This window comes from Miniopterus schreibersii, assembly GCF_964146895.1.
Source record: "Miniopterus schreibersii genome assembly, chromosome: 16".
Lineage (NCBI taxonomy): Eukaryota > Metazoa > Chordata > Mammalia > Chiroptera > Miniopteridae > Miniopterus > Miniopterus schreibersii.
The window spans coordinates 25,333,989-25,356,581 of NC_138116.1; the positions used below are offsets into that span (position 1 = coordinate 25,333,989).

Consider the following 22,593-nt stretch of genomic DNA (forward strand, 5'->3'; position numbering starts at 1 on the left):
AGCATTTGCAGTCATTAAATGCCCTGAGAATAGTACTAACATTTGGCCAAAGTTTCACAGTGGCCACTTTACCATGCCGGAAGTAGTGCTGAACAGGGCTTGTGTCCTTGCAATGGAGGGGAAGCAGTGATTTTATGATGACTCATTATAGCTTATGAGCTAAAGGGATTTCGGCCTGATTACCTGAGCGCTGCAGCACAGCCAGGCTGAGCCAAAAGTTTGAGAGCTGAGTTTGCATACAGCTCTTGTTAACTAGATCAAAAGGAAAACCCCTCAATCCAATGGCAATGTTACAATAGCAGAACTGCACAGAGAGAACAAGACTAAAGTTCTATAAGGGAATGAGTCTACCTGACTCCAAGAAAAGAAAAAAAAAAATCTTTTATAAAAGTTTATCAACTGAGCACTGGCTGGTGTGACTCAGTTGGTTGGAGTGTCGTCCCATACACCAAAAGGTGGCAGGTTCAATTCCTGGTTGGGGCCCGTATGGGAGGCAACCAATCCGTATTTCTCTCACATCAATGTTTCTCTCTCTCCCGATTCCTCTCTCTGAAAATCAATGAGGAAAAAAAATCCTCGGGCAAGGATTAAAAAAAAGTTTATCAACTGAGATGGCCACTGAGCAGACACACACACGCACACTCCCAGAAATAATCACAACGATCTGGATTAGCCCCTTTGAGATACATCTGACCAGTCCAGAGTACCTTCCTGCTTCTAAAGCTGTGGAGCTGTCCAAGTATCTAAAGACATTCTCTTGGGGGAGGTGAGAGGGGAGGCTCTGAGGAGGGAGAGGGAGGGAGGGAGGGAGAGGGAGAGAGAGAGAGAGATTGATTTATGTGAGAGAGACACATGGATTGGCTGCCTCCTGCAGGCACCTAACCCCAACCGGAGCCCAGGATTGAGCCTGCAAACAAAGTACGTGCCCTTAGCCAGAACTAAACCCAGGACCCTTCAGTCTGAGGGCCAATGCTCTAACCACTGAGCCAAACCGGCTAGGGCCAAACCTTGTGCTTTATCTTAAGCACTCAGGCAATTTTATACCCTAAGCCTTAACACATCAGTGTTTAGTCTGTGTTTACATTACTTACCATCAACTAAGACTGACGCTGCAAGATAATGAGCCCAGTTTATTCTGCAGCTTCAGATGCACCCTACACTATGCTGTGTACTTGAGATTATGTACCCCAGTTTGAGAAGGACCGAACGTGAGACTGGACTCTATTCCAGAAGATGACAATAACAAATAAACTGGAGGAATCACAGGACAGTGGAAAGGATATCAACTCTGAAGTTTTGTAAAAGTTCTGGGTTCAAATCCCAGCTCTTCAGACTTACCTGCTATGCAACCTCCAGTTTTCTATAAAATGAGGCTCAATACCAATTACTTTACAGGGCTATTTTGTGGATTAGAAATTATTAAAGTTCTAACACAGGGACTGGCACAGACATAGGTACTCAATAATTGGTAATTATTCCCTTAACTGCCAGAGATCAGCCTTGACTAAATCCACACATTGATTTAAAAAAGAAAAAAAAAAAACAAAAAAAAAACACGCAGTGGTTATAGAAGTCATACTGAAGAATTTACCAGGCTAAGGTGGGCCACAATTTACAAAGCTCTGTCCACAACACCACCAACTCTAAAAAAGCTCTGAAATCTCTACAAATCTATTCCAGAGGAAGAAATGTAAAAATGCCAAACTAGTATGTACAATGGATTCTGTATGGGCTAAAAAAACTATAAATTATTCCTAAAATAGTTCATGACAAAATATCTGAAAGGCAAAAACCTGTTGCCCTGTCCACTGTGGCTCAGTAGTTAAAACTCGCATTGAAAAGCTGCAGGTTGGATTCCCAGTCAAGGGCACATACCTGGGTTGCAGGTTCGAATTTGACCCCAGATGGGGCTCGTGCAGAAGGCAACAGGGCCCATGCGGGAGGCAACCAATCGATGTTTCTCTCTTATACTCTCTCTCTCTCCCTCCTACTCTCTCTAAAAAAAATCAATGGGAAAAATATCTTTGGGTGAACAACAACAAAAAAAGGTAAAAACCTGCAAGAAACAGAAGGGGAGGTGTTGAAAAACATGCAATGGGGTCAGGAAAAGGCAGTTTCTCCTATATTCCACTCCATTCCAACTAGGCACACTCAGAGTATATTCCTCTGGCAGGAAACCCTTTGTCAGCATCAAGGACACTCTGGATAATGCTTCCTCTTTTCCATTTTTGATGTACAATAGCACCATTTATCTAAGTAGAATAATACACAGCACCTTGGATGAACAAAAGGTTATAATTTAGCCAAGGCCTCTGCTGACAGCTTGAAAGTAAAGGCAACAAATAATAGAGATGCAATTATTACTTTAGTGATCTTCACAGATGTCAGACTCATTAGCACATGGTTGTCTTTATAACATGTATGAGAGAGTTATGTACATGGGTATCAGGTCATTTCCCACACTATAAACCAGAAGGATTTGCACTGTGAAAAAGTAACACTATCCAGAATGAGCAGTTTCTTAGATTATGTGTCAGAGGCATCAAAAGATACATACACAGCTTTTAAATCAAAGAAGAAAAAATCCCAAGTGACTACTCTTGGAAGCCTACATCTAAATAATACATCATCATGTTCTACATACAGAAGTTCCATTACCTGAATTCATTCCACATCAAGGCAACAGTTAAGCTTATGCTAAAAAAAGGAGGAAATTATCTGGACTTAAAGCAAAAGAGAATACTGTAGCCCCCCCATTGTTTTCTGGGGGTACATTCCAAGATTCCTAGTGGCTGCCTGAAACCGCAGATAGTATGAACCCTATATATGCTATGTTTTTTCCTATACATATATTCCATGATAAAGTTTCATTAATAAATTAGGCACAGTAAGACATTAACAACAATAACAATAAAATATAACAATTACAACAATATACTGTAATTAAAAGTTATGCAAGTGTACTCTGTCTCTCTCTGATAATCTGATAATTGAGATGGTTACTAAGTGACTAACAGGTGGGTAGCGTGAATACACGGGGACAAGGGAATAATTCATATCTGGGCAGGATAGCATGAGATTTCATCACACTACTCAAAAGGGTGCACAATTTAAAACTTAGGAATTGTTTATTTCTGACACTTTCCATTTAATATTTTTGGACTACAGCTGACCACAGGTAACTGCAACCATGGAAAATGAAAAACCGTGGATAAGGGGGGACTACTGTATTTCCTGAATGATGATTCCAGAAAAAGTCACAACTCTCTAAATCTCAAAATTTCACAAGTGCAATAATGAAAGACGGTGAACAAGATCTAATGGGAGGATCTCCAGGATAGGAAAAGAGAGTAACATTATCTTCTAGTGAATATCAAGCTCTAAGATGGAGGAATAGAAAATGGGTAGCCAATCACCCTCTCCTCCCAAAAAACAAAAACCCAACCGTTTTCAGTTTTCTAATTATGGAAAGTGAGCAAGGGTAAAAAGGACTCTGGGTGTAGGGAACTAAACCAACCTAAACTGGTCAAATTCAACTTTTGACCAACTTCTGATAGGTTGCATCACCTAAAAGCAAACCACAATGGAAAAATGTCCCGGGGGGAAAGAACAACGGTCGAGTCAGAGAGGTCTATTTTTGCAGGTGATGCCAAAGAGGCTTACCAGAATATAATTCTCCTGTGAAAATTACTGTGTTGGCATAAAGATCAATTTTTAGTATCTTTACCTAACTCCATTTGAAATTTCATGATTCAATTTTCTCAACTTAGGCTGCAAAATTAAAATAACCTGGATATCTTTTAAAAACACCAACGTTCAGGTCCTCCCAGAACTTCTGTTTAATTGATCCAGGGTTGGGCCCAAAGACTGATAATATTTTTTAAAATATGGTACTAATTATGTAATAAAGTTAAGAACCACATGCTTGAAATAAAAGGTTAGTAGCTGCCATGCTTCATTAATAGCACACCACTGACCTCTATGGGCTAGGTTCTGTTTAGAAACCAATGATAAAAGCAGCAGCCACAGTCTAGAGGCCTTGTTGATAGCCTTTCTGAAATAACTGAGCTCTAATAACCCAGTACCAGGCAACCACATAACTCTAATCCTGGCCATATTTTAAATGGGGGTCTGGGTCAAATTCTACCACTCCTAGCAACACTATTCCTCCTAGGGAATAAAAGGTAGACCTTTAACAAAATAATTTCAAGAGTTTCTTGCCCTCCCTCAATTTCAGGCATAACAGGAGCCAGAAGTGTGGTTACTATTGATGTCAGGAGAAAAAAGCAACTGGGCTTACCAACTGGTATAGTTCAAACACCAAACTAAAGTGGTTCATAGTGGTCACAGATATTCTATGTTTTTACTATACAAAATGTGGTCTGTGAATCTGGGAGCTTGTGAGAAACACAGACAGGCCTCACCCCAGACCAACTAAATTAGAATTTGTCTTGTACAGGATCTCCAAGAGGTCTATATACACATTATAGTTTGAGAAGCACTGTTATAAGAATTCACTCAAGAAATTGTACTATCTATATAGATTAAGTGAAAACTTTAAGGATTATTTTCCTCTTTAAATTAGGTCATTTGCACAAGAACAATAAAAGCATTTTAAAAGCAGCATAGTCTACCGCTACCTTAGAAACTCATCTTCCATATAGTCAGATTTAGGAATTCCTTGTAATGCTCTCTTAAAAGGAACCTTGGTTCTCTGAGTGAATATACATTTAACCATGTACAGATCCAAAGCAAAAAAAAGGGGAGGGGGGCGGCTTTTAAAGTCAGAAAAAGCTAAAATTTAGAGTTACTTAGGGACACTACTGGCCTACATAGCCAAGGCTGTATAATATTTAGGAATCCAATTTACTCCTTACCCCCCAAAAGAACATCCTTTACAAAAAACAAAAAGAAAAAAGGTGCATGTATGATGTTGGCTACTACAATCTAAGGAAGTTCTAACAGTTTTTCTAACTAAAGTAGTACTTGCGAGAATTCTAACAGGTGAATAAATAGCTATGTAAAAAGGAGCACACTCATTAGTTTTAGGGGCCTGCAAGAGCTAATACAAAGCCAAAAAGATAAAACACATCTCTTTCCTTCCATCCAAAATGGGTCAAGAAGCAAGAGCACAGAATCCTGGGCCAGGCAATATCAAAACATAGGGCCTCTTTCTCCCCTCCATCCTTCAAACTTAACTTGTCATTCTTAGGTACAATGAACAAGCAGGGAAATGCATAAGTAGGGTTGTTAGCACATTAATTTGAGGAGGATATAACACTTAACCTGAGGTTGATGCATCAACAGAAAAGGACAAGCTATTTCAATGTTTATAAAGGATTTCTGGAAGTTGCCATGAATATTTCAATATTCATTTATCAGTTTCCTGAGTCTCTAAGGAGTCTATACAGCAATGCAGAATGATCATATGAGGAAGCTACTGTTCTTACATAATCAGTCAACTATATTCACTAAAGATATGAATATGAAAAGCAAATACTTATATTCCCAAGAAACACTAGAGGGCGGCTCATTTGTGTCACTATAAGCTGGAATTCAGAGTCTGGTCAGTGTAGACTCTGAAAGCAGTAACTTGCCATCAGTAAAATGCACAGCCCACAGAGATGTGACTATAACCCCATTTCCTTAGACTCTTTGCCAGCCAAAAAGTAAATGTACCTGTAGTGGGTGGCATAAATGCAAACTAGAATGCTGCTCATAAAGTAGAAGAGAAAATCTGGTGTATGTAGTAGAAAATAAGGTTGTTTTGTTTATGTAATCTCTGAGAACATACATTTTCGTATCTATGGCATCTGCCTTCTAATTTCTGATGTTCAGAAAGAAATCAGTTTGTCAGGCATCTTTCTAGTCATCAGGTTGACAAACATCCTATATGCAACTGTCTAATTCCATCACAGTTAAGTACCTAGTTTGCAGGGAGCCATGTGATGAAACCTGTTAATTTTCTGGCCTTCTCTACACAGATGAAAGGTCATCCTTAATATTTCTCATTTATTTTCTACAGCAGCAAAAACTAATTTTGGTTCCCATTGGTGGCACATATTCAGATACTCTGGACTTTGGAGCCTTTTAGTATTAGAATCCTGGAAGCTAATTAGATTGGAAGTATGACAGAGTGAGGGCGTGGGGAGGAGAAGAACCAATTAAGCAGTACTTCCCAACTGTAATAAAGGTATGTTTTTAATACAAATGGCTGCCTCAAAATCTTTTAGAGTCAGACAGGCCATACCCAATAAAATATTAAAAAGGCAAAGGTTTGAAAGCCTCAAGGGAGGATGATGTCTGTGAGGTCACTTAAAAGCTATTCAGGTGAAAAGGGGAACTACGGAGGCTATCCAGAGTTAAGAAGCAGGAGCAATAATGAACTCTGGAAAGGACATTAAACATTAAGATTGCTGAGTAGGCTGGTTAAACATCGAACGTTCTATTTAAAGGCAGGACAACAAAATAATCCTGTACACTTGCAGGCGTACCTCATACCACTGATGGACAGTATCATTAATTCTCTCAAGATAAATAATTTGGTCCTTTACCAACGGACAATTCTCTGCTAATCAAGGAAAGATCTAGTTCTAAAAATCTAAATAGCCCGGCCAGGCCTGGCTCAGAGGTTGAGCGTCGGCGTAGGATCCAGGCGATCGCGGTTAGATTCCCGGTCAGGGCACATGCCCGTGTTGTGGGCTCCACCCCCAGTTGGGGACGTGCAGGAGGCAGCCGATCAATGACTCTCTCATCATTGATGTTTCTATCTCTCTCTCTCCCTCTCCTTTCCTCTCTCTGAAATCAATAAAGATATATTTTAAAAATAAATAAATAAATAAAATAAAAATCGAAATAATTTAAAGTTCTTTAGCATATCAAGAATTAAAAACAACCAAGAGAAAGAAGGAAGAAAGGTGCTTACCAGACTATCTAGTCCTCCTCCCAAGAGATCCACTGCTCCCACCTGCATGGAGGACACCTGTGGCACATTGACTGGGGGACCGAGGTCAAGGTTTAAAAGGTCCCCTAGAAGGTCACCTTGAGAGGGAATAACCTGAGTCTGTTCCAGGTTGGTGGCAGTGGTGGTGCCAACAGGGCTGTCACCTGCATCAGTGCTATAGTCACACACACAAAGAAGGGAAAAGAGAAAAGTCAATTTCATCTGGGACATAACAACATGGCAACAAGTGTATGTCAGATATGTAAAACATTGGGGGGAAAAAACCTCTTAATTTATGATAATTTATTGATGTACATGAAGAGATAACAGCAATTCTTGTTATCAAAATATAGTTACTAAAATGAAAATAAATATATACTATATAACCTCATTAGTCAGTCAATATTGAGTACCTACTCTATGAGGGAGAACCATAATGAGAAGTCTGGGGAAATACAAAAGAAAGAAAGCAGTACATTTTCCGTCTTCAAATAACTTACACTCTAACAACAACAACAAAAATCAGCATTCATAAAATGACTGAAAAGCACATTCACTGTGTAACAGCAGAAACGAGCATTGTATAACAGCAGAAATGAACACTGTATGCGTGCCTGCATATGTCAGGATATAGATGAAAAACAAAACACAACCAGGTGGGGCTGACTCTAAAGGCTTCTGAGAATGGTTTTATGGCTAGATTTTGAAGAACAACATAGTTTGAGAAACTACCAGGGAGAGACCTTCCAAAAAGGAAGGGATGATTTGTGCAAAGGCACAGAAAGGACAATTTGACCTTAGGATGGTGAAAAATTATATTGGCAGGAGCAGAGACTGGGATTGGTAAGATTTGGGGGAAGACAACTTTGAAACTAGTCTGGAGTGTTAATTTTTTTATATGACAGACAATACAGAATCACTTTTATTTGTCGAACAAATAACTAAAAATAACATTAGAGCAGGGGTGGGGCATCTTTTTTCTGCCAAGGGCCATTTGGATATTTATAACATCATTCAAAGGCCATACAAAATTATCAACTTAAAAATTAGCTATGAAAAAATCTCCTAGATTTATTGAATTTTGAGTCCCACTTGCAGTTGCCTTGGCAGGGCCAGGTGTTCCCCACCCCTGCACTAGAGGAACATTATTCTAGCAGCTGTGTGTATAATGGACTGAAGCTGGGAGAATGGACATAAAGATCAGCTAAGAGTAATCTAAACTGCTACTGTCACTACACTAAAAATAAAAAGGAAGTGGTAAGCTCCAAGATATAATTAAAAGAAGTGGACAGAGGGAAGCGATTTTTTCAATAAATGGTGCTGAGTCAACTGGAAAAAATGAGCCTTTTTGACTCTGACTGCTCACAACATAAATAAAAATTAAAGAGATAAATGAGACAAATGTGAATGGGAAGATCTAGGAGAGTATCGTGATGACCCTGGAGTAGACAAAATTTTCTATAAAAAGTACTAACCATTTAAGAAAAACACTGATGGACTCGACTTCATTAAAATTAAGAACATCTTTTCTTCAAATGACACCATTAAGAGAGTGAGAGAAGGTATTCTTCACAGACTGGGAGAAAATGTTTGTCAATACACTTATCTGACAAATTACTTATATCCAAATTATACAATGAATCCCTACAAATCATTCAGTCATTATATAAAGAAATCCTACAAAGAAAGACAACTCATTGAAAAATAAGGAAAATACCAGGCATGTCACAAAAGGGGATATACTAGCAGTCTATAAAAATAACGAGGTACTTCATTTTTACTCATCAGGAAAATGCAAATTAAAACTTCAACAAGGTACCACTACATACCCACCAGAATGACTCAAAGTTAAATGACTGCCAATACACCAAGTGCCGTTGAGGATGTGAACCACCTAGAACTCTCACACATACACTGCTGGAAGGGGATACACTGGTACAATCACTTGCAGAAACTGGCAGTGTCTCCTGTAGCTAAATATACATCTATCCTATGACCCAGCAATTCCACTCCTAGGTGTATACACAAGAGAAATGAGTATATAAATCATTCATCTTGGTTGTATCGCAAGGCTCTTTCTGAACCAAAAGACATACAAGAATATTCACAGCAGCTTTATCCATTGGAGCCCCAAACTGGAAATAACCCAAAAGTACATAACAAAAGATACAAATAAATTGTAGCATATTTGGGCAATGGGACACTGTATATCAATAAGTAGGAATGCACAACTGGTAACACACAGAAATTATGTTGTATGAAAGAAGCCATATCCAGAAGAGTAACTACTGTGTGATTCCATTTATATGATTTTCAAGAAAAGGCAAAACTAAACTATAGTAATAGAAGTCGAAACAGTGGTTATCTCTGAAGGGTTGGTATTAACAGCAAAAGGGGTGTGAAGATTCTTCTAGAGTGCTGGAAATAGCCTTTTATCTGAATAGGGTGGTGGTTACATAAGTGTATACATATGTAAAAATTTATTGAGCTATACATTAAAAATCAGTGCACTATTTGTACTAAGATTATGATAAATATCAATTTAAAAAAACAGTTTACACCATGTTTTCATGTGATCCTCCCGAAAATAGAACCCTGTGTTTTGGTGACATTGCCACTTGCCCAAGATCATGCAACTAGTAATTAGTAAAGCTAACACTTGATCTGTCTTCTTATCTAGACCCCTCCTAGATAGAGGACCCCCACAGCTATGTTTAGTAGATAAATTCCCTAAGGGGAATAGAGAAGCACAGAAGAGAAGGTTCAGAATGAGCCTTGCGATACAACCAAGATTAATGATCAGAGAAGAGAATGAACACAGAACAGCAAAGATTAAAGAGAGAAATTATTAATTATTATTAAGGAATTATTAAAATCTAATTTTGTTAGGCTTGATAATATATTGTGATTTTTTAAAAGTCCTTATCTATTACAGATACCATTTAAAGTATTTCTGAGTGAAATGACATGAGGTCTGGGATTTAAAACACTCTAACTCCTCCCACTGCCACCCCAAAATTGTGGGGGTGATAAATGAAATATATAATTGGCAAAATAGTAATCACTGTTGAAGCTGAATGATGAATATACATGTTTGTTACACCATCCTATCTGGCATGTTTTCTAAAATTTATGTAATAGCTTTTTTTTTAAAAAAGGCAAAAAATTGTAAAAATTCCAATAATAAACAAATTTTTCTTAAAAAGTCTAGGTTTTGACAATACCTGAAAATAGAGGACTAAGAAGGATGAAGAATCAAACTCAGAGGACAAACAAAAACTAAGAAGCAAAAGAATAGGGATGCTCCTTATAATCACAGAGGAACCTGGAGGAGTGATGGGAAAAATAATATGCTGTTTTGAATTCTGTTAAGTTTTAAGTAAAAAAACACACACACACACAAACCACAAGAAAAGAAGTCCAACAGACAGCTAAAGACAAGGGATTGGCAGTCAAGAGTTAGAGAGGATGACAATGGTGGGGAGAGGGACTGGGGAGGGGGAAGGAACTGGGTGGAACGGGTCATTGGGGAGAAAAAGGGACATCTGTAATATTTTAAACAATAATAAAATTAAAAAAAAAAAAAAGAGAGGTCAACTTGGGAAGAAATTCATATACACATCTCAGGGGAAATCAGCGGAGTAACAAAGGGCTGTGGTGTTAAGAGCAAGGGTCTAGATAAGAAGACAGATCAAGTGTTGGCTTTACTAATTACTAGTTGCATGATCCTGGGCAAGTAGCAATGTCACCAAAACACAGGGTTCTATTTTTGGGAGGATCACACGAAAACCTGGTGTAAACTGTAAAGCTTTGCAATATATCAGTGTAGTTGTGTTTAGTAGATAAGTTCCCTATGGGGAATATATAGAGATACACAGAAGAGAAGGTTCAGAAAGAGCTTGCGATACAGCCAAGACGAATGATCATAGAAGAGAATGAACACAGCACTGCAAAGAGTAAAACAAGAAAAACAATCTAAGAAAGATAACTTAGGAGGAAAAGTGTCAAGAAAGCTGAGATGTAAAATTATCTAAATAGGGGACAGGGGTGGTGGTGGTGGTGCAAATATAGCCAAAAATTAATTAAGAAGTCAAAAGGGGAAGCAATTTCATATATACCTGTCAAGAAATATATGAAATCACCACAAATGATATTTCTCTGCATATGAAAATTCTATCATCTTATGACATGTGCCATTTAGAAAATGTGACAGAACACATTTATCAGTACCTCTAAATAGAAGGTACATAACAATGCACATATTTTTCTTCACTAGAATAGAAAGAGTATTATGAGAAGATAAAGTGAGTTAGATGAAAAGAAGTACGATTCTAGATTCTACAAGTTTAAGAATATCGTAAATCATTATGCATTCTTTCTAAACGAAAAATACAAGAAAATTAACATGAAAATGTTTCCCATTGTGAACTTCATTACTGTTATCAAAGCAATATTTTCAAAGGGTGAGATTTTTCTAAATTAGACAACTATTTACCATCTCACCCCCAAAGAGCAGCTGACAAGTATAGAAATCAATACCCAACTGAACTAAACATTTTTAAACCTCTAGAAGGGACAGAATAAGGTGTTACAGTGTTACTGTATTGCACATCAGATGCGTCTTACTTAACCTTATGCTGCAGAAGAGAGCTAGGTAATGCCATGCAGCAATATAGCATCTTATTTATTTCAAAGAAAAACTTATTTCGGCATTTGTGTTTCCTTTAAAAACACAAAACAAGCACAAATGGACAAAAGGAGGTTATCCAAAAAGGATTCACATAAGGAATTGTGACGGTAACAAATTAAAGGCTATTAATCAGATAAGACCTTATGTAAGAGACTGTTTCTTTTTGCATAGTTTAATATTGTTTTTTTCCTTGTGTTCTAGAGAAAGGGCTGTTTTTGTTTCTTGATTTCTTTCACTTTCCCCCTTCCATTTGAGGGTCAAAAGTTATTTTAAAAAAACGTAATTTAAATGGCATATAAATATTGCTACAGAGGCAAATTACAACAGAAAATCCATATCTATTATCAAAACTTGAAGCACAGATTGGGAGATGTACTTAGAAGTCACATCGTCATATCTAGAGAATATTAAATATTTTAAGGCCTAACCCTCATAAAGGCACAGTCTGCTATGGGTGAAAATCACAGCACTTTCCCTAAAAACAGATTCAACCCAATTAAAGGCTAATGAAAGATTAATAATTATTTTCTTTGGTATTGCCCTTTCCTTGTTCATCTGTAACCATTTTATTAAAATGGAGCCCAAAATGTGGACTATACTAATTTGTAAAGCAATAAATCCTACATTCTGGCTTAAACAGCAATATATATTAGACAACAGTATGGAAGTGCAATTACTCCAACCACTTTGGGATCAAATTCTACTTAGATTTAAGGATTATTATGATTAATGAAGGAAGGAGATTCTGAAACAATTATACCCATAAAAGCACTTATTAGAGTACTGCTCCTCCCAAATTAAAATTTTAAGATGGCTAAAAAGCAAGAGTTCCATGTTATCTGAGAGCTTGTTCACAACAAAATTTCTTACTAAGACAACTTAATTTGGCAAAAAAGGTACAGGTAACTGAAAAACTGTGTCTACACAGAATCTACGCTGCTTTTATGAAACAATTCCTGCAAATATTATTTTAGTAACAGCTTTATAGCACAGGAGAAGCAGTATCTGCTATCACTGTCCGTAGACTTCAACCAAAGTTACAGCAAAGGATTAAGATAGCTAAGCGTATGTAGGCTTTTTTCCCAAGTTTTCAACTCTGGGAAGATTTCTAGCCTCACCTTATTGGAGACTTAAGTAACTTTCAAACTTTATCAGTTTAGATGAGCTTCACAATTTCCTAACCCATAATCTTATCAACTCCTAGATTAGAACAGAGAGGCCTTTTACCCATGGTGTGCATGTGGTCACCGGTATTCACACAGAGCCCTCAGGGCAGTATAGTAGAGGTTTGCTATCCATTTTGCAAACCTACCAGGTAATAAAAGCATGAGGAAGACCAACTCTGTCTAAGCAGAGTCACTTCTCACTCAAATCTAGTTCACCTGCTTACCTTCCATGATGTATTGGCAAGTGTTTGCGATGGATTCCGTGACTTCCTTCCACAAAAGCATTGGGAGGTTTGTGGTACACCGAGGCCAAAGAACCAATGTGGCAGATTAGCTCATCCAACAGAGTTGGCTCAATAAGATCTGTCTCCTCAGAGATCAGTGGCTTCTCAGACAAGACTACTTCTTTGGCTGTAACAGGGTCCGTTGAGAGAAGCCGCCAATAAATATAGCCCCTATCTCGAAGATCAGGATTATCAGAATCCTAATGAAAAGAGAAAGGCAAGAAGGTTTAAATGAAGCTTTTCTCAATACAGAAACCCAAACTGCTGGATTTATTATCAAGGTAATGCTGTAGTGATTTAAACACAGTTGGCTGTCAAGACTCAACTTAGATTCAATATAGTTTTAACACAGTCATAATTCTATAACCTCTATGTTTTAATGAATTTAAACATAAATTGAGATGGCTTAGTTTTAAAACTCAAATTCAAAACGAAATCAGGAAAAGGAAAATAAAGCTTAATCTAGTAAAAAATTAACTGATGAAATGGCTTTGGGACATAAAAATGATTTTTAGCTGCTATAAATATTAGCAGGATTATTCATGAAATATATAATTTCACCCATACCTTCTTTCTTCACTCAAATATTCAAGTATCTCCTATGGAGATACTGTCTAGGCCCTGAAAATAGAGATAACAACCAACAGTGCCTGACTTTAAGGAGCTCAAAGGGTATTAATTATTATAATATAGTATGACATATTACTATTATTGAAATAATAAAAAACTGTTAAAGAGAGCACAGGGTGGCACTTGAACTTAATGGTCTTGCTTTCCTGTGGTAGTTTTAAAATAATTTTTACATGCTCATCACTAAAACAATGTTTTATCAATGCCACATCACAATTTAGAAGTGTATAATATAAAAGTAAGTCTCCTCCAATTATCCAGCCCTTCCCCACCACAACTATCCATCCCCAAAATAGCCATGCTAACAGTGTGTTATTTATTTTTCCAGACAGCCCCCACAAATATGCATATTTATTTTACATAAAACCAGCTTCATACTACATATACTGCTCTGCACGTTGCTTTCCATACTGGCACACACAGCTGCAGTTTGCCACTGTATATGCAGCACTCATTATTTACTAGTGCCCTACTGATGGACATTTAGATTGTTGCCTCTTTGCCTATCTATGTATGGTTGTGATCCTTACAAAGTGGCAATAAATATCCTGGTATCTACCTCTCAGAGTAAGTCTATATGGAGGCATTTATTTATGCACAACTTGTTCCAGCAGTATCCTGCTATTAAAAGCAACAATAAGTCCCTGTTTCAATTTCTGTATTTAAAACACACATACAAAAATGTTCTCTTTAAACTAGGCCAGTATGAGGGCTTCCATATGAGTTATAAGTAAATAGATGAACCAGTTCATGATTTAGCCACTTAAGGCACATATCATTCAGCTCAATAACAGCAATGATCCCGATGGTTTTGACTACATGGTTTAAAATGTTTTTCCTTAGTCATATATTGTTTAATTTGCACTCATACTGGGTTTCTGGTTAAAGACAAATAACCATAACACTGAGATACAGCAAGTTAGTAGAGTATAAACATGCTAAATTTTATGGCAAGTTAATCTTGACCACATTCATAGCTTGCGTTGTTCTAATGGAAATGAATATATATATACATCATATATCGTATCAAAATGTTCACAGTATTTGAAAAGCCAGGGTTAAAAAAGGGAAAACAGTGATAACACCCAACTTAGATGATTCTGTTTGAATTGTGTTGTGGAGGGTAAACTGCTCCTGAGGAAGTATTTATAAATATCAGCCTAAAACCGTCTCACTTAGTTTTTCATTTTGGAAACAAAGCTCGAACATTATAAAATATAAACAAGTTGATATTTTAAAAAGAGCAGAATACAAGTTTCTTAAAATATCAGGTCAGAAAAGCAATCCCTCCTCTGGTTTTTGTTGATATATAAATTAAAATTTAATCTATATATTCATTCCCCAAAGCACACCATTTAAAATTTGTAGACTAGCTATGCTTTCTATTACATAATTAAATGAACACTGTACATCACTTAACTGGGAAAATTTGATTTGTCTTTATAGAATAGTAATATTATTAGAGGTATTAATATAAACTTTATATTACAGTTTAATCAGATACTAATCAAAATAAAATACTTTTATTTCAAATTCTCTTATATATCATGTGCATATTTAATCAAATGGCAAAAAAAACCCCTTCTGTCTGGATTGTATACAATACAAAATTATATACTTCTGTGAAAAAACTTTAGGAGTCCCTCACAAATTCAAAACACTGCAATAGGGCAAACTGTTAGAGACAGAATCACTGGATCAAAGGATATACGCAGTATAAATCTTAATAGACACTGACTTTAAAAATATAGTTCTAAATAATTTTCAATTCAGTTTGCATTCACAAACAGTAACTACTATGAGTTTGTCATTGTGCACATTTGTCCCAAAGTGTTACTTTTCTAAATGTATCTTTATTGTTAAAAGTACTACAGATGTCCCCTTTTTGTCCCACAGTGGTTTAAAAAGACACTAAAATTTCACTCACAAATAAATGTATCAATTTATGCTATTGAAAACACTGCTTAATTTCAGGGACATTAAAAATTTTCTGCTGTACTAATTAAAAATATATATTTCTATGAAAAATGAGTGTAAATTTTCCAAGATTGAAAGTCAAAAGTAGGCAAAGAGCTCCACTATTCAAACTCCACTGTTCTGAGGACTGATTCATCAGGCCAACCATAAGATGGACATCAGTGCCTCACTATCACACGGAAGCCACAATAAATCAGGCCCTGTCAAGACTTGTGACACGAAAACAGAACCTTTTAATCATTTTAATGTATCACTATATGTTTGGTGACTCAGAAAATTTGGTTTTGGATCTACTATACTGTTAGCCCCATAGACCCTCATCAGGATCTCAAGAAAATAGTCTATTTCTAAAAATTTGAGAGTTTCCAAAACAATTCTTACCAGGCAAGCTCTAAAAACAGTAATTCTTAATTTATAATGTGCATCAGCATTTACACACCAGGAAAGCCACTGAAAGCATAGATATGAGTGCCAAACTACAAAGATTCTGATTCATTATGTCAGAAGTGGGGTCCAAGAATTTGCATTTTTAAACAGGCAGCACAGGTGACTTTTGATGATGGTGGTCTCCACTTCATAGATAGAAAACACTAAGATGAAGACTTCTCTTCTATGTACTATGCAAAAAGTAATTACTAAAGCCTGGAAATTTCTGTGTGTATTCTTCGCTAATTCCTCTATAACTATCAAAGCAAAAAAGACAAATCTTTGAAATGAAGCCATGATTCAAGGGTTGGTTTTCTTTTCCTCTAATAATATTTCTAACTATATCACCATTTTATTTAAAATTAGAAGCACAAAGATTTTACCTATACTTCACTGAACTGTCAGCATAGGTAAAGAATAGTATTAATGAACTCTACTATAGAGATAGGAGAACAGCTATATGAGAAAGAAATTTGCTCAGTTGTGTCCTGAACCAGTGGACATAGCAGAAACAGAACCCTACCACCCAATTCAAATTAACACAGTTCAGCAGATCATACTGCCCTCAACTTAAATTGGTACTTACCAGCGATAAATATCAGGTTCTTATTTTACAAACTTGAGAAAAAAATTCCAACTTCCAGTGGAAAAGACTTATATAAATGTGCTTGTCCTTTTACGCTAACTACTCAGATCTCATTAACTGGACCAAAAGAGCAAGTTCAGAGAAACTGCTTAATTATTTATAGCCAAATATGAAATAATCATCAACAATGATCTTAAAACCACTAAGTTCACGTATACATGCTGGCTGATACACAACAGTGCTTCAGGCCACCAAGCAGGCACTGGGTATTCTTAGTCATTCTTAACCTTCCGACTAGAGCAGCAGCACAGCACGTGAATAAGGGCAAAGACTCTGGAACCAGGCTGCCTGGTTTGAGTCCAACTCCACCCCATACTAACTGGGCCTAGCTGTCTCAGTTTCCTCATTTGTAAAATAGAATAGTCACAGTACTGAGATTGAGTTGACATGTAAAGTGCTTACTACAATGCCTGGTACATAGTAATCACTTATTTATACCCTGCCCTGTTCTAAAAAGAAATTTACAAGTTTACGAAAATGCATCTAAGGTTAGAAGGCATAAATCAGAAATAGAGGAAGAAAAATGCATGCTACAAAGACCTACACATTTTCTCTCAGAGATCCTTAAATTTGCTTCTCAGGTTTGAACAACTGATATGAAAAAGAAATCTAGCCAGGTAAGTTATTCAGAGAGGCAGTTAACTAACTATGTATCAATGCACAGAAGAATCCAAAACTGGCTTATACATAACAGTGCTTCAGGCCGCAAAGCAGGGAATGGGTATTCTCAAAGGAATTTAGAGGAATTTGTTTGATAGGATCTCATAAAGAAGAAAACACATAAATGAACAATGACTCTGACAACAACAGATCCAAACAGGATAGCTTCTCGTGACGACACTATAGGATGATGGTACCAGTACAGGGTGAGCAAAGGTAGGTTTACAGGTGTGAGTTCACAAAACATGGAGTTAATAGAGCTAATCATGACCTGCATGTCTTTTTCCATACAAATAACTATACAACTATAAACCTATTTTTGCCCACCCCTGTATATAATAGGCATTGTTTTTATATTTTACATGATCTAAAGACTGGTGAACCCTTCCAATTAAAACCTCCCCAAATGAAACCTTCTTGGGGAGTTTCACCACTTCCTACCATTTAAAATCAACTCCTTTGTTTTTCCAGATTTCTTACCTGTGTTGCCAAACTCAAGACCTGCTGTACCAGCTCCTGTGTTTCTGATGGTTTCTTGAGAAACAGCTTCACTATGGCAGTAAGTAGAGTGAGCTGCACCTAAGCAGACATACTTTAATAAATAAAATGAAAGGCATTTGCATTCTTCATATCATTTCCCCAACTATGAATTATTATGGGGTCTTTCTGATTTTGATTAAGAGACAAAGATTAAAACTAAGCCAATATCAATAATAGCAGTCAAAGGTATCCATCAACTGAAAACTCACTAGCCTCCTATTCCCAAACTGCATTTTTGGCATCAAAAATTGCTTATCTGTCTCTGGCCCAGATAATTACCTGTATTTCTTTCTTTTTGAAAATATATCTTTATTGATTTCAGAGAGAGGAAGGGAGTGGGAAAGACAGATAGAAACATCAATGATTAAAAAGTCGTCATTGATCAGCTGCCTCCCGCATGCCCATGACTGGAAATTAAGCCAGCAACCTGGGCATGTGCCCTGACCGGGAATCAAACTTCGTTCTCCTGGATCCTAGGTCAGTGCTCAACTGCTGAGCCATGCCAGGCTGGGCATTACCTGTATTTCTTAAAGTACATGCTAACATTGTGATGACAACAGAACTGGTTTCTGACCAAGTCCTTCATTATTTACTTCCACCAAAAGCTATAATTTTGGGGGAGCTAGGAAATCACTGGGGGGAAAAGCAGAGATAGTAGGTTTATGCCAGATCACAGCCAATTAAGAGTGGGGTGCTGGCCCTGCCTGGTGTTTCTCAATGGTTAGAGCACCGGCCTGTGCACTGGAGGGTTGCAGGTCCGATTCCCACCCCCAATCAGGGTGTGCGTAGGAGGCACCAATCAATGTGTCCCTCTCACATTGATGTTTCTCTCTCCCCCAACCCTCCCCCCCTTCCACTCTCTCTAAAATCAATGGAAATATATCCTTACTCTTTGGGTGAGGATTAAAAAAAAAAAAGAGTGGGGTGCTGAACCACAAGGCTCCTGGCTTGCATGTGTTCCTTGTAAAGGCCTATTAAAATTACCATGGTGAATTACACACATAAACTTTAATTTGCAGTAAGCACAAATGCTAGGGGAAAAGGATTGAATAATTTATCTGCTTCTCTGGGCCTGGGTCCTAAGGTCAGGTCTCTCAATTTTGGTAGAGAAGAGATGAAGATGGAAAGGAGTATAACCATCCACAGAGAATCTTTTCAAACTGCATAGGCCAGCACTCACCCAAGTCTCAGGTGAAAACACTTGCTGTAATAAGCCATTAACTATCACTAACAGGAACGGGTAATCATCTTTAGGTGGCAGAAAATGAAAAGATATTTACTGCTCTAAGCCAGTAGTTGTCAAAGTGTGTGGTTCTAGAGCAGCAATAGCAGCACCACCACCCTGAACCTTTTAAGAAAGGAAAATGCTTAGGCCCTTCTCAGACCTACTGAGTCAGAAACTCTAGGGGTGGAGGCCCATCAACCTGTGCTTTAGCCAGCTTTCCAGATATTTCTGAGGCTAAAGTTTGAGAACCACTGGTCTAAGTTAGGTAGGTTTGTTTCACCCGAAATAAGCACAACTAAAATAACTCATCCTTTTTGGGAGAAAAATAAATATATAAACCTCTCTCACATGAAACTGCTGAACCTCTACTTTCCTTGAAATCTTCTCAAAAAGATATATGACATAGGATATAGATGAACACTTACCTGGGTGCTCTCATCATGAAAACCCTCCAGGAAGCTCTCTAGTAACTCATCTGCATTGTCAATTCGTTCAGCATATTCTCCCACAATCCAAATCATAGCTGCTCGCGCGTCTGGCTCATCCAGAGAGTCTAAGTTCTCACACAAAGTGGCAATGATACTTTCATACCTGATATAACAAAATGGACTGTAGTTAATGAGGGCAAAACTGGGAGTGTGCAGGAGGCAATCAATCGATGTGTCCCTCTCACATCGATGTTTCTCTGTCTCTCTCTCTCCCCCCCCCCCTTTCTAAAAATCAACAGAAAAAATACCCTTGGGGGAGGATTAACAAAAAACAAAAACAAACAAAAGCAAACAAACAAATAAAAACTGAGACATTTCCCAGAGTGAGAAGGAGCACAATCATTAATAATGCCTGGTAACAGGAGGAAACTGGGATTATACCTGGACAACCTGGAATATATGGGTATCCTATTTAATAGTAACTTTGCCACCAAAGAACCTGGTTAACTTCAGTATATGCCAATCAACAGTGTATATTCACACAGAGTTTAAATTCTTCTAAAAGTAATAAAACAGGGTGAAAAATCAGGTTTTAACCCGTGCTAACCATCTTATATGTTTCTGATTTTAATAAAGTACCAGTTACACTACAAAAAATAATTCTTACCTAGCCAATTTCAAAGTGTCTTACTTAAACATTTCCTAAATGATCTGAGGAAGAGGAGTAAAAGTATTTGGACATACTTATTTGGGTACTTGCGGAAGATGTCCCTGATGACAACAATTGCCTCTTGAACCACATAATTTACTTTGGTCTGGATGAGATCAAGCAACGTGCTTACACAACGTTCTGCAGATTGCTGTGAAGAGGAACATAATAAGAGAAGTTGGATGCTCTATCCAATAATATAACCTCAATATAAAAAAAAAATCTGAAACACACAGGTGCATCAACTAAACCAGACTAAAAGATCAGGCACTTAATTTGACCAAGCTATACTAGAGGCTGGACTATCTGATGGAGATATACAGAAGTTCTAGATATACTACAAATTTTATTCACTACAAACATATACTGACAGTGAGTCCATTCAAATGAAAAGAGCCATCTTGTACATCCAGGAGAATAAAAATGGGAATAAAGCAAGGTAGGAGGTGTTTATCTGAAGTTTATGTACGAGTGGAGACCAGAAGGCGACTTTAAATCTCTTGAAATGAAATTGCCGAACTTCATATGTGCATACAAACATATTTTCCAGGGAGAGAGTCCACAGCTTTCATTGTAGTTTCAAAGTTATCTGTGACTCAAAAAAGTAAGAAGAATTTGTCATCTTTTGGGCTGTAAACCAAAAGTCTATGGCCTCAGGTAAATTGCAATTTTCCACAGCCTACAGTTCATCTATAAGATAGAATCTAGTAATCTTTCATCGATGAAGGGAATATGAAAGAATACAAGTGATAAAATTAATGTATTGAAGCTGTGAGTCACAGTTTTTAAAAGGAGATGGGCTCCAGAAGAGAGATCTAAAAATCAAGAACTAATTTATCATATATTATAATACACTATGATAGGTCACTCCAATACATGTCTCCTGATAAGATGCAATGGAAAGTACACAGCAACACCTAAAAGGCATACTTGCCAAAAACATTAAATATAAATATTACCAAGCCTCTACATTTAATTACATGAAGGGGATGGAGGACTGAGAAAACCCTAAAATACAACCAGCCAAAAATCCAGACTCAGAAATTCTATAAGCCTAATGACCTAGCCCCTTCAAAAAATGGTGCCAAAAGAGGTAAATAAAGACTTAAGAGATACATAACCAAATGCAATGTGTGGATCATGTTTAGATTTTGATTTGAACAAGCCACCTATAAAAAGGAATTTAGATACAATTAGAAAAAATTGAACATGGCATGGGTGTTCGATTAAATTAAGAATTATTGTTAGTTTTTGGGTGTGGCAATGGTATTGTGACAATATATTTTTGTAAAGGACCTTATCTATTAGATATTACACACTAAACTACTCTAGTAAGATCATACCTGGGATTTGCATGAAAATACAATCATACCCCACTCCTTTTTAAAGTGAGAGAGAGAAGAAGAGAAAACAGGGAGAAATATTGATGTTTGTCCAAGATGGATGACAGGTACGTGAGAGCTCAATAATCAATTTTACTTTAGCATATGCCTCAAATTTTCTCTAATAAAATCTTTTAAATGTACTATAATAATTTAAACCATTCCAACCAATTTAATGAAAACAAAATTGGATCTTGAGGATATTTATATGAAGTCATATATACAATGATTCTGTTGGACCATGAAATGATTCTGCCATCTTTTATATATATTTTTGGATTCTGTTTTATTCATTTTCAGCTAGTAATTCCTGTGCTGTTATTACAACAGCAAAATAGATTTAAAAAATTTAATATATGCTGTGATAAATTTAAGTGTGTAGGATATAGGCTGCCATAAGATTAAATTATTATAAATTAGGTAATACAAATAAAGTGCTTATCACAGGGTTTGATATAACACTAACATCTAGTAAGCCCTTAGAATCTATTTTCCCCCCAAGAAATATCATTATTATAATAGAGACAAACAAAAGGACATTTCCCATGATGCATGAACATTGAAAAACATATGTCTGGGATAGTAATTTTTCAGCAAATTGTCACTGCAACCATATTGCGTTTGATTTAAAAAAAAAACTACCAATAAAACAGTATGGTAGAGGGGCAAAAATAAACATGCAATCACTGTATATATAAAAACATCCAGAAACAGGGAAACACATACGCAGATATAAAATTTAGTATACGATGAAGACAACATTTCATAACAGTAAAGAGAAGATGATTTGTTCTGGTGTTTGATCGCCACACTCATACCTTTCACCAAAATTATTTCCATTATTTTAATTATTGATTAAAAACATCTTTAAATGTAAAAACAAAATC

General features: G+C 36.8%; 1 protein-coding gene across 3 annotated transcripts in view; it reads right to left on the reverse strand.

The window, feature by feature from the left end:
• The window catches only part of AP2B1 (adaptor related protein complex 2 subunit beta 1), a 99,606-nt gene that overhangs the window by 40,373 nt on the left and 36,640 nt on the right, over positions 1-22,593 (reverse strand). For all 3 annotated transcript variants that reach the window (XM_081115771.1, XM_081115772.1, XM_081115773.1), the window contains 5 exons: positions 20,360-20,475; positions 19,613-19,778; positions 17,903-18,001; positions 13,024-13,283; positions 6,926-7,118 (listed from right to left, as the gene is read on the reverse strand). In XM_081115771.1, coding sequence (XP_080971897.1) covers positions 6,926-7,118; positions 13,024-13,283; positions 17,903-18,001; positions 19,613-19,778; positions 20,360-20,475 — 834 coding nt within the window. The remainder of the gene's footprint in view (positions 1-6,925; positions 7,119-13,023; positions 13,284-17,902; positions 18,002-19,612; positions 19,779-20,359; positions 20,476-22,593) is intronic.